At 45.6% G+C, this 13,369-nt stretch overlaps 1 protein-coding gene across 1 annotated transcript in view; it reads right to left on the bottom strand.

The window, feature by feature from the left end:
• LOC136642038 (uncharacterized) overlaps positions 1-13,146 on the bottom strand; it is a 74,485-nt gene extending 61,339 nt beyond the window's left edge. The window contains exons 1-2 of the mRNA XM_066618214.1: positions 13,114-13,146; positions 2,696-2,774 (exon numbers count right to left, since the gene is read on the bottom strand). Coding sequence (XP_066474311.1) covers positions 2,696-2,765 — 70 coding nt within the window. The 5' untranslated portion in view covers positions 2,766-2,774; positions 13,114-13,146. The remainder of the gene's footprint in view (positions 1-2,695; positions 2,775-13,113) is intronic.
• Between the last annotated feature and the right edge of the window lie 223 nt (positions 13,147-13,369).

Here is a 13,369-nt window from a genome sequence, read left to right as displayed (position 1 = left end):
AGTGACAAAGATAAAAGGGATAAATGATAGAATAAAAGTTCATGAGACAAAATTTGAGGATTTAGAAGTCAGAGATGATAGGAATCATGATATGTTGGCATTGATGGAACAGGCGCAAAAAGAAAATATTTTAAGATTCAGAGCTATACCAGAACAGGAAGGAGAGGAGATAAGAGCCAGGATGAGAGAAATCTTGGCAACTTGCTTGAAAAGTGACCCTAATGAAATGGAGTTGGAGATAGATAGAGTCTACAGAGTAAATACAAGGATTGCAAGGTTGAGAAAGCTTCCAAGAGATATATTAGTGCATTTCATAAGAAAAAGGACAAGAGATAGGGTTTTACAGCAACATGCAAAGATGAAGCTTACAGTAGAAGGAGTACAGATTATTGTGATGAAGGAGGTTCCACTTAGAATTCTAAAGAAAAGGAAAGAATATGGCTTTCTGGTGGATGTTTTGAAACAGAAGAAAATTATCTTTAGATGGTGTGAATTGGAAGGAGTTACCTTTAGATTTCAGAGTAGAATGTATAGAATAGATTCAGTTCAGAAAGCTAAAGATTTTATGAAGGAATTCGAAGGAGGAGGAGAAAGAAGAGAACAGGAAAATCTAAAGGATATGCAACAAGCCCAAATAGACTTTCAAATAATTAGTTCAGAAGATTAGCTATGGAGTATAAGTTTTTATCTTGGAACATTAATGGAGCTAATGCTCCAAATAAGAGGAAAAAAATATTTTATTATTTGAAGAAACTTAAAAAAGATGTGATTTGCCTTTTAGAGACGCATATTAAAAAAGGTCATACAAATTATTTAATACAGAGAAAGTTAGGACAAGAATTTTTTTCAACAAATTCAAAGAAGAAAAATGGTGTGGTTATGTATGTTAAAGATTATTTAAAACCAGAATGCGGCGGCTCGTGTGGTTGCTGGGGGTCGGCGGTTTGACTCTGTCACGCCACTACTCCGGCGGCTGCACTAGCTGTCCATTCGTTTCCGGGCTGAATTCAAGGTGCTGGTTATGACCTTTAAAGCCCTAAACGGCTTGGGACCAGCGTATTTGAGAGACCGCCTTCTTCTGTATAATCCGGTCCGTTCTCTAAGGTCATCAGAAGGGGCCCTGTTGGTTGTGCCGTCATTGAGAGTGGTGAAGGGAATGGCGGCCAGAAACAGAGCCTTTTCAGTGGTGGCACCTGCACTATGGAATTCCCTCCCCTTTGAATTGAGAGCAACGCCCTCATTACTAGCGTTCCGGCGGGGCCTGAAGACTTTTTTATTCAGGAAAGCCTTCGAGGCACCATAAGTGCTGTTTTTATAAATTTATAACTTATGCTGCTATGTAACTTATCGTGTTTTTAATTGTTTTTAAATGTTTTGTATTTTTAATGTGTATTTGTATTTTTTAACCTGATTGTTAGCCGCCTTGGGTGCCCTTCGGGGAGAAAGGCGGAATACAAATCCAATCAATCAATCAATCAATCAATCAATCAATCAATCAATCAATCAATCAATCAATGTTTGCCCTGGAAATTGCATGGAGTGTGTCTCTGTGTGTCCACAAAAATAACAGTTTGCATGTTATATTCTTCTCCCTTTATGTTTACATGGCTGCTCTCTATAATCCTAAGAGTCCTATACTTTGGGTAGGGAAACAATCTGTTTTGTGACATACATACAAAGTGCACGTATTTTCCAAGTTTAATGGCCCAATCCTATCCTGGGTCATCATGAGGCATGAAGGATTGCTGGTGTGCTGTCTGCTACATTCAATGCGCTACCCCAAGGAAAACACCTGGCAAGAGAGGTAACCCTCCCTGGGTGTAGACTAAGAAGGGTCCCTGATAGGACTCCTCAAAGCTACACGGGCTCTTTTGCTGGCATAGCTCTGTTATGGGCAGGTCTGTCCCAGACCAAGGGTTCAGGATATGACGGCCATTGGCCCTGCCATGACCTGCCTCCGTACCACCTGTACTACCTGCAAGAAGAACCGCACCAGTGGCCGGTTCTAGTGCTGCACTGCACAACCTTTGATACAAGGCTTTGTGGCTGCTGCATGGTCAGCAGCACTGCACAAACTAGCAGAAAATATGCCACACCAGGGAGGTCCATGTTGTTACCACCAGCTATCCGCAAAGTACACCAGCACAAGGGATAAGATTGGGCCGTAAAACAAGCTCAGTCTGGAACCGATAATCCTTCCAATTCTATTGAATTACGGATTGAAAATCAGACTAAATGATAACAGTAACAACAATAGTGAACTGAAACTGGTTGTAGGTACAGCTGCAATGTTTTGTCAATGACTCAATCATAAACCATTTATAGGAATAAAAAGGTGTCTCCAATGAATCAGAGTACTTCATTTTAATACACGCTTGTGCCAATCCGTGGGTGGAATGTGCCTTCTTTGAACAAGTATTCTTGCTCATTTAGGGTGATGATGTCACTAGAAAACATTTAGGCTAAACAAGTCAAAACATGCTTCCTTGCAAGTAAGTCCCACTGAACTTGGTAGGACTAATTGCACACTTACATTGCAAACTACAACGCTTCTAAATTAGAGATTATAAGTTGTAAACCCACACTTAAGCACTATAAATTTCCTTTAAAAAAGAAGGAAACAAACAGTAGTTGTACTGATGACACCACGTATGTACAACTACTCCTTTATCAAAGCATGCGCTAGAATCTCTACCTTGACTCTGAGACAGACCAAAGCACACAGCGATGTAGAGAACCACCACCTGAAGTACCAGAGAATCCATTAGTTGTCTCTGAAAGAAACAAAATGAAACAGTTTTAAGCTGAATCCTTTGCTTAGATCCTCTTTGGCAAGCTTCACTCTTATTCTCAAACACAGAAGCCCAGCCATGAAACTGGTATAAATAAAAGCAGATTGGAACAATTTTTGGATCTACTCAGAAACAGAAAATGGAAATAAATAAAAGACTACCACCATCCTGAGATGGTCTCAAAGAAAGGATTAGAGAACAATGCAGCAGGATTCTTTCCTGAGCAAGCCCCACCAAATAAATAGGAATTGTGAAAGAGGAAATGTCTTGTGCAGTTCTCACTCATTTCAGTGACTGTGCAGGAAACCCCCTCTGTTACGTCAGCTCAAAGAAGTAATTTCAACTGGCTGACTCTCAACCCTATCCCAGTGATGGGTTTTGATTTAAAGGTGGCAGGTACCAAAAATGAAACGTTCATCTTCTTGCCCGGGGGGGGGGGGGGGAGAGAATGCTGAATTTTAAAATTAAAACACAGAACATTCTATAGGAATATTAACATGTTTGGTCATGGACAGAGCATGCTGGGGTATCCCTAATAATGCCACAGGAAACCAGCTGGGAAAGAAATTACATTTTATGCGTTATTCTGGATTTCTCGGGGGGGGGGGATTTTTTAAGTGCACAATGAAAACATAAGAAGGGCCCTGTAGTATCATAGTATCTAGCCAAACATCTCAGTTCTCAAAGTGGTATGCACCACCGCCTGCAATGCAGGAGGGCAGTGTGTCTGCCTGCTCCAGAAACTCAGGTCCTGTAATGGGGGGGGGGGAGGCTGCTCAGAGGTGATGATTAGGACAGGGAAGGAGAAAGCAAGGGGAGAGGACCAAGATGGAAAGGGAAAGGTGGAGATAAAGGAAGAGACAGACAATGTTGGAGAGGGAGTAAGGAGAAAAGGCAGGAAGGACCAAAGCAAGATGAGGGGGAGGAGGATGAGGAGTCGGAACACAAGTCAGAAGCAAGGAGACAAGATGATCTGGAGAAAGAGATATGGGGGCAGAATTCAAGGAGTTCTGGAAAGAAAGGCGGGTGGTGGAGGAGCAAGGAAGGCAGAAGATGAAGAGTCAAGGGAAGAAGGAGCAGACACACAGGGACAGAAGGTGCCAAGACAGGCAGGGCCCAGACCAGAGGAGTCTGAGTCTGATTGGGCTACTGTATGATTTTTTGATGCTAACACTGCTTTTTCCACTTCTCATTTTTGTGAAAAAAGAAACGAAATTCTGTGAAAAAATAAAACCATTTTTTTTCCTGGCACCTAATTTGACTGTGTAATGACTGTGGCTGCATCTGCTGACACTATACCACCGATTTAGCTTACCTAGTACACTTTTAAAGCTATCATAATTTATATACATGTGGCCTTTGAATAAAAATACATAACACAGATTTCTGCACATTTTCCTTGGGGGGGGGGGGGGAATGAAGTCTGTGAAAAAATAAAAATGTTTAAAAACACCTCTACCTACCTCTTGCCCACAAGCCTCAGCAGTCTCAAGAACAATGAGTCCCACAACCCCCTCTAGGGCCTGGAGGCAGATGGCAAAATCCTCCAGGCCAGACCCCTATCTGGGACAGCCACAGAATTCCCTCTGAAGATCTATAGAGAAAAAGCTCCAAGAAGCGTGTCCCAGTTAAATAGCGGGCATCCAAGGAGGTATTCAGGAGCCCTTCCTCAGAGGCAAGTAAATCTGTCTTGAGTAGCACCATATCTCTGTACTTTTCTGCCAAAGAAAAGTGTGGATAAGGCCACCACGTCCTTCCCCCACTGCTATGACTTGGACCTAGCCCCATAGGAAGAAGCAGGGCTTGAGGGGTGCACTAAAGTGGCCAACAGATCCCTCTAGGACCCACTCAATCAGGACATAAAGACAGTAGCCTCCCCTTACCATTGCTCCCCAGCAACTGGAAGCCATTTTGCCTCTGAACCTGAAGTCAGCGCAACCATCATGACAAATCGCCACAGATGTTTTCCTCCCTGAACTGGTCTTTAAAGCCACCTAAGCTAGCTGCCATCATCTTGATTAAATCCGGATAAGACAGAGGCTCTCCTGGTTCAGAAATCCTCGATGCAGGTGCTGGATTATCGACTTGCTCTGAATGGGGTTGCACTCCCTCTGAAGGAGCAGGTTCGCAGCTTGGGGGTCCTCCTGGACTCGCAGCTGCTCCTGGATTCCCAGGTGGCGGCTGTGGCTAGGAGGGCCTTTGCTCAGCTTCGGCTGGTGCACCAGCTGCGACAGTACTTGGATCGTGCAGACCTGGCCACGGTGATCCATGCCACGGTGACATCGAGGTTAGATTACTGTAACGCGCTCTATGTGGGGCTGCCCCTGAAGACGGTTCGGAAACTACAATTAGTACAGAATGCGGCGGCCCGTGTGGTCACCGGAGCCAGGCGGTTTGACTCTGTCAGCCCGCTTCTCCGGGGGCTACATTGGCTGCCCATTCGTTTCCGGGCCCAATTCAAGGTGCTGGTTTTGACCTTTAAAGCCCTATACTGCTCTGGGCCAGGATATCTTAGAGACCGCCTACTCCCATACAATCCGGCTCGCCCTCTCAGGTCATCAGAGAAGGCCTTTTTGCAAGTGCCGCCACCCAAGGAGGTCCGGGGGGCGGCTGCAAGAAATAGGGCCTTCTCGGTAGTGGCACCAACATTATGGAACTCCCTTCCCCTTGACTTGAGAATGGCTCCCTCTCTTGAGAGTTTTCGGCGAGGCCTGAAAACACTGTTGTTTAAACAAGCCTTCTGATTTCTGGCCTTCTTAACTTTTTTTATACATCTTTTAGTTTTACAGGCTTGATTCCTCAGTGATCTGCTCTTTTACTCTGTCTTTTAATCTGACTACTGTTTTTATGGCCTCTGTAGTGTGTTTTTAAATGTTTTTATCTGCTATGTATTAATGTTTTTAAAATCTGTTTTTTTTAAATATGTTGTTAGCCGCCCTGGGTCCTGTTAGGGAGAAGGGCGGGATAAAAATAAAGTTTTATTATTATTATTATTTATTATAAACCCTTGGTCCACCCTGTTCATCTGAAAGTGACATGATTGAAGAGTGTCCAAATGTTCCACAGGCCATTCAGGGGTGTGTGTGTGTGTGTGTGTGTGTGTGTGTGTCGGGAGCAAAAATTCAATCAGCACCTGAGCCAAAGTGTTACGAACTGGGACCCACAGCAGTGGGGCAGCCTTATTGACGTGTGGTCAAGGCCGAGTTTTGCAAGCCTGAGTCAAAGTGCCTTTTTCCTGTTGTTCAAAATGCTCCCTCTCCCCTTGTTATTCTGAGAAAAAGCTGAACAGGACCAGTGGCGTCACTAGGGTTCACATCACCCGGTGTGGGAGGACAGTGAGTCACCCCCATGCAGTGGGCGGGGCAACACTCCAGGTGGTGGGCGTGGTGATTTACCATCGCCCGCCCCTACTGGTTTTTTGGCTGTACCTTTTGATAGAATAAAGATATTTCGCAATTTGTTTCATTGCATTCTGCATGAAATTACACACTGATTGATATGGTACTATTTTTACAAACTGATTTTAGTGATTTTGGTCACTAGTGGTGTCACCTCCCCCCAGGGTGTCAACTTACTACCTTATTGGAGCAGTTCTCAAACTTTTAGCACTGGGACCCACGTTTTTAGAATGACATCTGTCCAGGACCCATCATAAAGCAAATTAAAATAAATAACTATAAATAATTAAATTAAAGTAAAACAGACAATTAAATAAGGGGAAGTAAGCCCTGTTCCAAGTGAATTTTCTCTGTAGCCTGCCTGCAATAACACCCCCCCCCCAAAAAAAAAAGAATCAGTAAGATTTTCACCCCTACCCAGTACCCAGTTCAATTTAAGTTCTTATATTTTTAGCATATCACTATCAGGACCCACATGGCTTTACAAGTCTGAGAGTCCAATCCTATGCCTGTGTACTCAGAAGTAAGTCCTATTATAGTCAGTGGGGTTTACCCCCAGGAACATGTGGATAGAATTGCAGCCTAAAACAGAAAAAAATTCACCTTACCCTGTCAAGCCTCTGTTTCATTCTTGGGGGGGGGGGGGCTGCCTTCTGGAGCATTTATTGAGCTCCAATTGCATCAAATCAGGACCAGTCTGGTGGCTTCACATTCCCCTTTGCCTGGCTTGACCACCAGCCAAGGCACATTTGCTTACTCATGAGTAAATGCAACCGTGTGGCTTAGTTTCGCTTTCCATAGGGCTCAATACATTTGTGAGCTTGGAGGGCGGGACCTCCTTCTTGGATGTTTTTTGAGGGTTACATTCATTGGATCAGGACCATTCTGATGTTGTTGGAGTCCTCTCACCCTGCCCTTTACGACGGACTAAGGCAAGTTTGCCTACCCATGAGTAAATGGGCGATACGGCTCAGTTTCACTTTCCATAGGGCTCCATACATTTTTGGTTTTCTGTTTTTTTGCTAATAATTGATAGAAAGGAGATATTTCACTCTGGTGTTTTGCATTGCATTCTTCTGGAATTTCCGCATCCAACAGTATTTAATATGATGGGGTTATTCCTAACCACCACAATTTTAGTGCATCACCCCCCCCCAGTGCACGTCTCCTGGTGCGGCCCGCACCCCCCTAGCAACGGTACTGAACAGGAGCAGGGCAGCTAATTTCCCACCATGGTTGCAACCACCAGATCATGCCTGGGTCAGTTCTTACACTTACAGTATTGGTTAACCCTGTGGACGTCAGAAACAAGGTCATTTGCGGCCACAACCTAAAGCAAGATGGTGAGGCCAATGGACTCAAAGCAAGGACATCCCTCACTACATCCCTGGCTTGGATTTGCCCTACACCTGCCTTGAAAATGGTGGAGACCTAACTCTTTTGTTAGGAAAGAGGAAATGGCCATTGTTCCAGCCTTCCACCAATTATCCTCTAAATGGCCAACAATTTCAGGAACTAGGAGTAAGAAAGAAACACAGCCTGAGACAGTCAAAGGCTGGGGTAAGCTCCAAGCAAGCAAAAGATTGCATGGGCAGGAGGTCTGGTCTAGAGGGTAGAGCCTCCATTTGCCTGAAGATTAACATCCACAAGGTCGCCAGTTCGAGGCCACCGGCACCGTGCGACTTTGAAGCAGCTGGCAAGCTGCAGCTGAGCTGTTCCATCTGCTCGGAGCGTGGGAGGATGGAGGCCAGAATGTGAAACCAGATTGGAGTGTAACACCTTGAATGTAGTGGTTCTTGAAAGAAAGAACCTTCTTTCAATTTGTAAAAATCCCTGCGTGGATTTAATAAACCTGCCTATGTAAACCGCCTTGAATAAAGTCTTGAATAAAGACCAAGAAAGGCGGTATATAAATACTGTATATTATATTATATTATATGTTAGTGGGGGGGCCGGAACCTAAACATTGTCTGGACAAAAACCCACCATTTCCAATTCCAGCTCATAACCTTCAGTCAGAGAGTCCCTCCAGATTGGTGTGAGTCTGCTCCACACAGAAAACAAGCTCACAGACCCTCCCAAGGATTTTCTCCTGTTTTCCAGTGGATTCCCACCCCCTTCACCCCGATCACAGGAGCTGGACTTTCCCAGTCTCCTATTTCAGGTACTTTAAATGGAAAAAACAATAGTTCATCTTGTGTTGGACCTAGCTAGCGCACGCTCCCTCTCTCTCTGCTGTCCCCTCTGCCAGTGGTTCTCACACATTTAGCATCGGGTTCCACTTTTTAGAATGAGAATTTGCCAGGACCCACCGGAAGTGATGTCATGACCGGAAGCGACATCACCAAGCAGGAAAATTTTTAACAAAACTAGGCTGCAATCCTACCCACACTTACCCAGGAGTAAGTCCCATTGACTATCATTGTTAAAAGAATATACATAGTAGCTTCCTAAGTACAGGTCTGCACCATTTCCCCAAATGCAGTCACATACCATGGTAGCATCGAGTCTAATATATAAAAAAATAGAATATTGTAATGAATGGGGACCCAGCTGAAATTGGCTCGCGACCCACAGTTTGAGAAAGACTACCCTATGCTAACAATTCTCAGCACTTCAGCCAGAGTTGCAAACATTTTGATGAGTTCTGACTCTGTAGCTTGCACAAAAGCCAAATATGTATGGAATAACACAGATGAAGTTTCCCCCTCACTTGTACCCCCACGCCAGGAAAGCTTCACCTGCAGAATTGCAGCTAAATGTTACGAAAAGGAACAAGCGTTGATAGTTCAGAGAATGGAAGAGTATGTAAGGAAGGAGAGTTGAGGGCCAAAACAGACATGATACAGGAGATTGCTGTTCAGCTACACTCTGATTTTTAGATTTGCTTGGGAGTTCTAATAGCAGCTAGCTGGGGGGGGGGCATTTTGATCAGGAAAATGGTGCAACTGGGAAGGGTAACGTACTCCATCTTTGTTACACGTGTGCTGTGATCAACGTCAGACCCCACCTTCCCTCCCCTGACTACTCTGAAGTTACAAAAAAAAGTCAGGCGATTCGATCACAGATCTCCTGCAAGGACATCTGTTTTGTCCCAAGGTTGGGAGAACCTGCCTTGCTCAAAATAAGAAAAAAAACTCCTTCAAAAAAAGATCTGCACAGCAACTTACCACATCCCAGATTTGTTTTGCACAAGAATCTTGTGTAACTCTCTCCCACACGCTCCTCCTCATTATATTTGCATCGCACTGCTAGTCTGCTTTTCACTTCCTGTCTTGCCTTGTTCCCCCACCCCACCACACTCCAGGGCCATGCATTGTAAATAATAGGTTATTAATTGCTCTTACGGTTTATTTGGATCGTGAAGCTTTCAATTGTGCCAACAAACGGGAGCCAGGAAACAAGCAGATGGGGTGGCAAGGTGCCAGGGGGCAAACCAGATGATGGGAAAGAAAATGAATGTTTTGCCAACAAAAGTTCTCACGAAATGGCATCCTACAAAATATGCCTTAAAAAAAAATTCCCAAGTCAAGGGATGAGAGGGAAGGACTCCAACTGCACCTCTCAGTGTTTCCCTTTATGTTTTACAGCAGTGAATCCAAACCTTTTTTCACTTGCGTACCCCTTAGCAGCCCATTTCCATAAATTGTACCCCTCGTATTAGCAAAATGTTTCTAATTAAGATAGTTGCTCTTGTTTCAAATTTATTGTTAACTGTAAATAAATGGGATTAAAAAGCATTTTTTAATAAAACACACAACAAATGTTCAGTGTGATCGTTGAGCTTGTTTTGAGGTACATCATTTTTTGAAATCAGTTTCAACTGATGTAAGATACAGTCTTAAATCTGGAACTGCATTCAGCTTATTATGATATTTATTTTTAATGAAGGCATTAGAAGACCAGGTCCACCAGCTCCATATCCTTGTTTGTATAGCTGGGATGTTTTGAATGTAAATGGCGCAAGAGTTTTAAAAAGTTTCATGCTACCATTGGACAATACTTCACAACACATTACAGCAGGGGTGCCCAAACCCTGGCCCTGGGGCCACTTGCGGCCCTTGAGGACTCCCAATCTGGCCCTCAGGGAGCCCACAGTCTCCAATGAGCCCCTGGCCCTTCGGAGACTAGCTGGAGCCCGCACTGGCCTGATGCAACTGCTCTTAGCAGGGACGGCCAACTGTTCGACCTCTCGTGTGATCTGTGGAACGACGGCTCCTTCCACTGCTTGCTATTTCACAAAATTGAGTCTTGGGAGGGGTATATTGGCAACCTTCAGTCTCGAAAGACTATGGTATGAGTCTTGGGAGGGGTAGGACAGACAAAAGACAATATTTCTTTACTCAGCATGTGGTCAGTCTGTGGAACTCCTTGCCGCAGGATGTGGTGATGGCATCTGGCCTGGATGCCTTTAAAAGGGGATTGGACAAGTTTCTGAAGGAAAAATCCATTATGGGTTACAAGCTATGATGTGTAAGTGCAACCACCTGATTTTAGAAATGGGCTATGTCAGAATGCCAGATGCAAGGGAGGGCACCAGGATGCAGGTCTCTTGTTATCTGGTGTGCTCCCTGGGGCATTTGGTGGACCGCTGTGAGATACAGGAAGCTGGACTAGGTGGGCCTATGGCCTGATCCAGCTGGGCTGTTCTTATGTTATGTATCTGTGATGCAGCAGTGGCAGCAAAGGAAAGGCTGACCTTGCTATGTGCAAGGCCTTTTATAGGCCTTGAGCTATTGCAAGACCTTCATTCATTCATATAAATTCCATCTCTAATATATTCATGTAAATTAATTCTTATTCATGTAAATTAATTCACCCTGACACTGTGTCAGAGAGATGATGTGGCCCTCCTGCCAAAACATTTGGACACCCCTGCACTAGGGCATAGGACAGTCATCTCCTATATACAAAAACCCATCCTTCACATATTCATCCCAGTATTTTCTCTTTTTATCTGTTTGTAGAACTAAAAACTATGCCTTTTCACAGTTTTGCACCAACGTGTTAGACGTGTCCTTGGAAATTCTTAGTGACTGATCACTTTCCACACCATGTTTCAGCTTTTTTACTGTGACAGTTTTCAACCACTGATCCATATCTGAAAATACACAAATGGATGACCAAAAGCTAGCAGTTGGTGGGGCCTTCGCAGCCAGCAAGCTGCCTTCCTTCCTGCCTTGACAGCCCGGCAAGGCATTCTGACACAGACTTGCCTTTTTCCGCCATTATTCAATTCTTTTCCAAGTACTCCTAAAGGTCCTGGCAAGTACCCCTTGGGGAACACATACCCCAGGTTGGGAACCACTACTTTATAGCATCGCAGGGGAGGGTCGTCCAATTTTGATGTGAACAGCGATGCTGAGGAAGGGGTACTGAACTTTTTCTGCTAATATAAATCCTGACACACAGAAAGAGAAGTTGTTATTAGCCTCACTACAGGAAAAAAACAACAGGCAGATAAGAACAGGAGAAGAAGAGTCCTGCTCGATCAGACCTGTCTAGCCTGGTCCAGTTAGGATGCTAGTCAGGTAAGATAGGTCTGTTTTTCATAGCAGCCAATAACAAGCCTCCTGGGAGCCCAATTGCAACAGCCACCCCCTCCCCCCACGCCCGGGAACTGGCATTCAGGGTATCCTGCTTCCAAACTGGGCAGTAGCATGCAGACAGCAAGGACACAAGTCAGAGAACAGTCTTTTTTTTGCCACTGCAGGATGGCCATATGCTGCCTCTGGGTTTTAGAGGTAGCCTATCTCGGAATGCCAGGTGCAAGGGAGGGCAGCAGGATGCAGGTCTCTTGTTGTCTTGAGTGCTCCCAGAGGCATCTGGTGAGCCACTTCGAGAGACAGGAAGCTGGACTAGATGGGCACCTGGCTTGATCTAACAGGACTCTTATAAAGGGTTAGGGTAGCAAAGGAAGGATTTTGATAAGGCACAAAGGATAATGCCCCCCAGCACCACTCTTTTCACCAAAAATGGAGCACCTCCCCTGGCTGCATTTCCATTTTAAGAAATCAGGTGATTCCCTCCCAGACATCCAGCTTCATTCAGTAGCTCTGATCTTCCAATGAAAGCAATGTCCTGTTTGGCCCTTCTTAAACAACCATTGCCCCGCACTCCAAATCACATGAAGACAGGGCCACATAGACACTGGTGAGCAGGACACCCAAGGAAGAGGAGCAGCAGCACAAAGGTACGTCGAAACCACAAGCTTCAGAATTGGCTGTGTGTAGGCGTGTGTCATCAATTGTTTCTAGGTGGACCATGTGAAGTGGTATGGCGGAGGGCAAACACTGAGAAACACTGATTTAGTGCCATCCCTGAAACTCACTGGTGACCTCCGGCCAGTCTCTATCTGTCCCTAAACTACCTCTCAGCATTAATGTGAGGATAAAGTGGGGGGGGGGGAACAAGCACATGGGCCTGTGCTCTGTGAAGGAACGACAAGACAGCAACTTGGAAAAAGAAGGAACACATGCAGCCTTACAAAGATCTTGTTCTGCATGCCCAACAGGCAGAAATCCAACAGGCGAAGCTCCCCTCCCATCCCTGCATCTCCACCTCAGGATAGCATCCCCTTCTCAGAATCTGGCTTCTCTCTTGTTCTGTCTGCCCAACAGGCAGAATTCCAAGAGGTCAAGCTCCCCCCCCCATCCCTGCGTTTCCACACCAGGAAAGCAGCCCCTTGTCAAACCCCAACTTCTCTCTTGCTCTGCTTGCCCAACAGGCAGAAATCCAACAGGTCAAGCTCCCCCCCCCCATCCCTGCGTTTCCACGCCAGGAAAGCAGCCCCTTGTCAGATCTCCTTCTCTCTTTAAGACACAGGGGCCCACCAGGGAAAAAAAACTTGGCAACCCCCCTGTAGAGCCCAGGCGAGGGAGGAAGGAGAGACCCAGATCTGGGGGAGGCGCTCAGGTACTCACGTTCTCCGCGGAGTCCGCACCTTAGGAGCAGCCTGAGAGGGGGAGGCATCCCACGCCAGGAGTCCCAGCGACGTCAGAGGAAGGGGGCTGGGAAGTTCCTTCCCGGCCAATGCCCGGAATGCAGCACCCTTCTCTTGGAAGCGGTCCGGAAGAGGCTCCGCTTCAACGTCAACGCTCTTAATGGGGTGTGAGCGGGGCGGGGGGGGCTGACTTCGGAGAAGCGCTTTCCCTCCCCAGGGGAAGAGGAGCGGGCGAT

This window comes from Tiliqua scincoides, chromosome 2 (assembly GCF_035046505.1).
Source record: "Tiliqua scincoides isolate rTilSci1 chromosome 2, rTilSci1.hap2, whole genome shotgun sequence".
Taxonomy (NCBI): domain Eukaryota; kingdom Metazoa; phylum Chordata; class Lepidosauria; order Squamata; family Scincidae; genus Tiliqua; species Tiliqua scincoides.
Note: the sequence above shows the minus strand (reverse complement) of the source record. Positions and strands in the feature narration are given on the sequence as shown.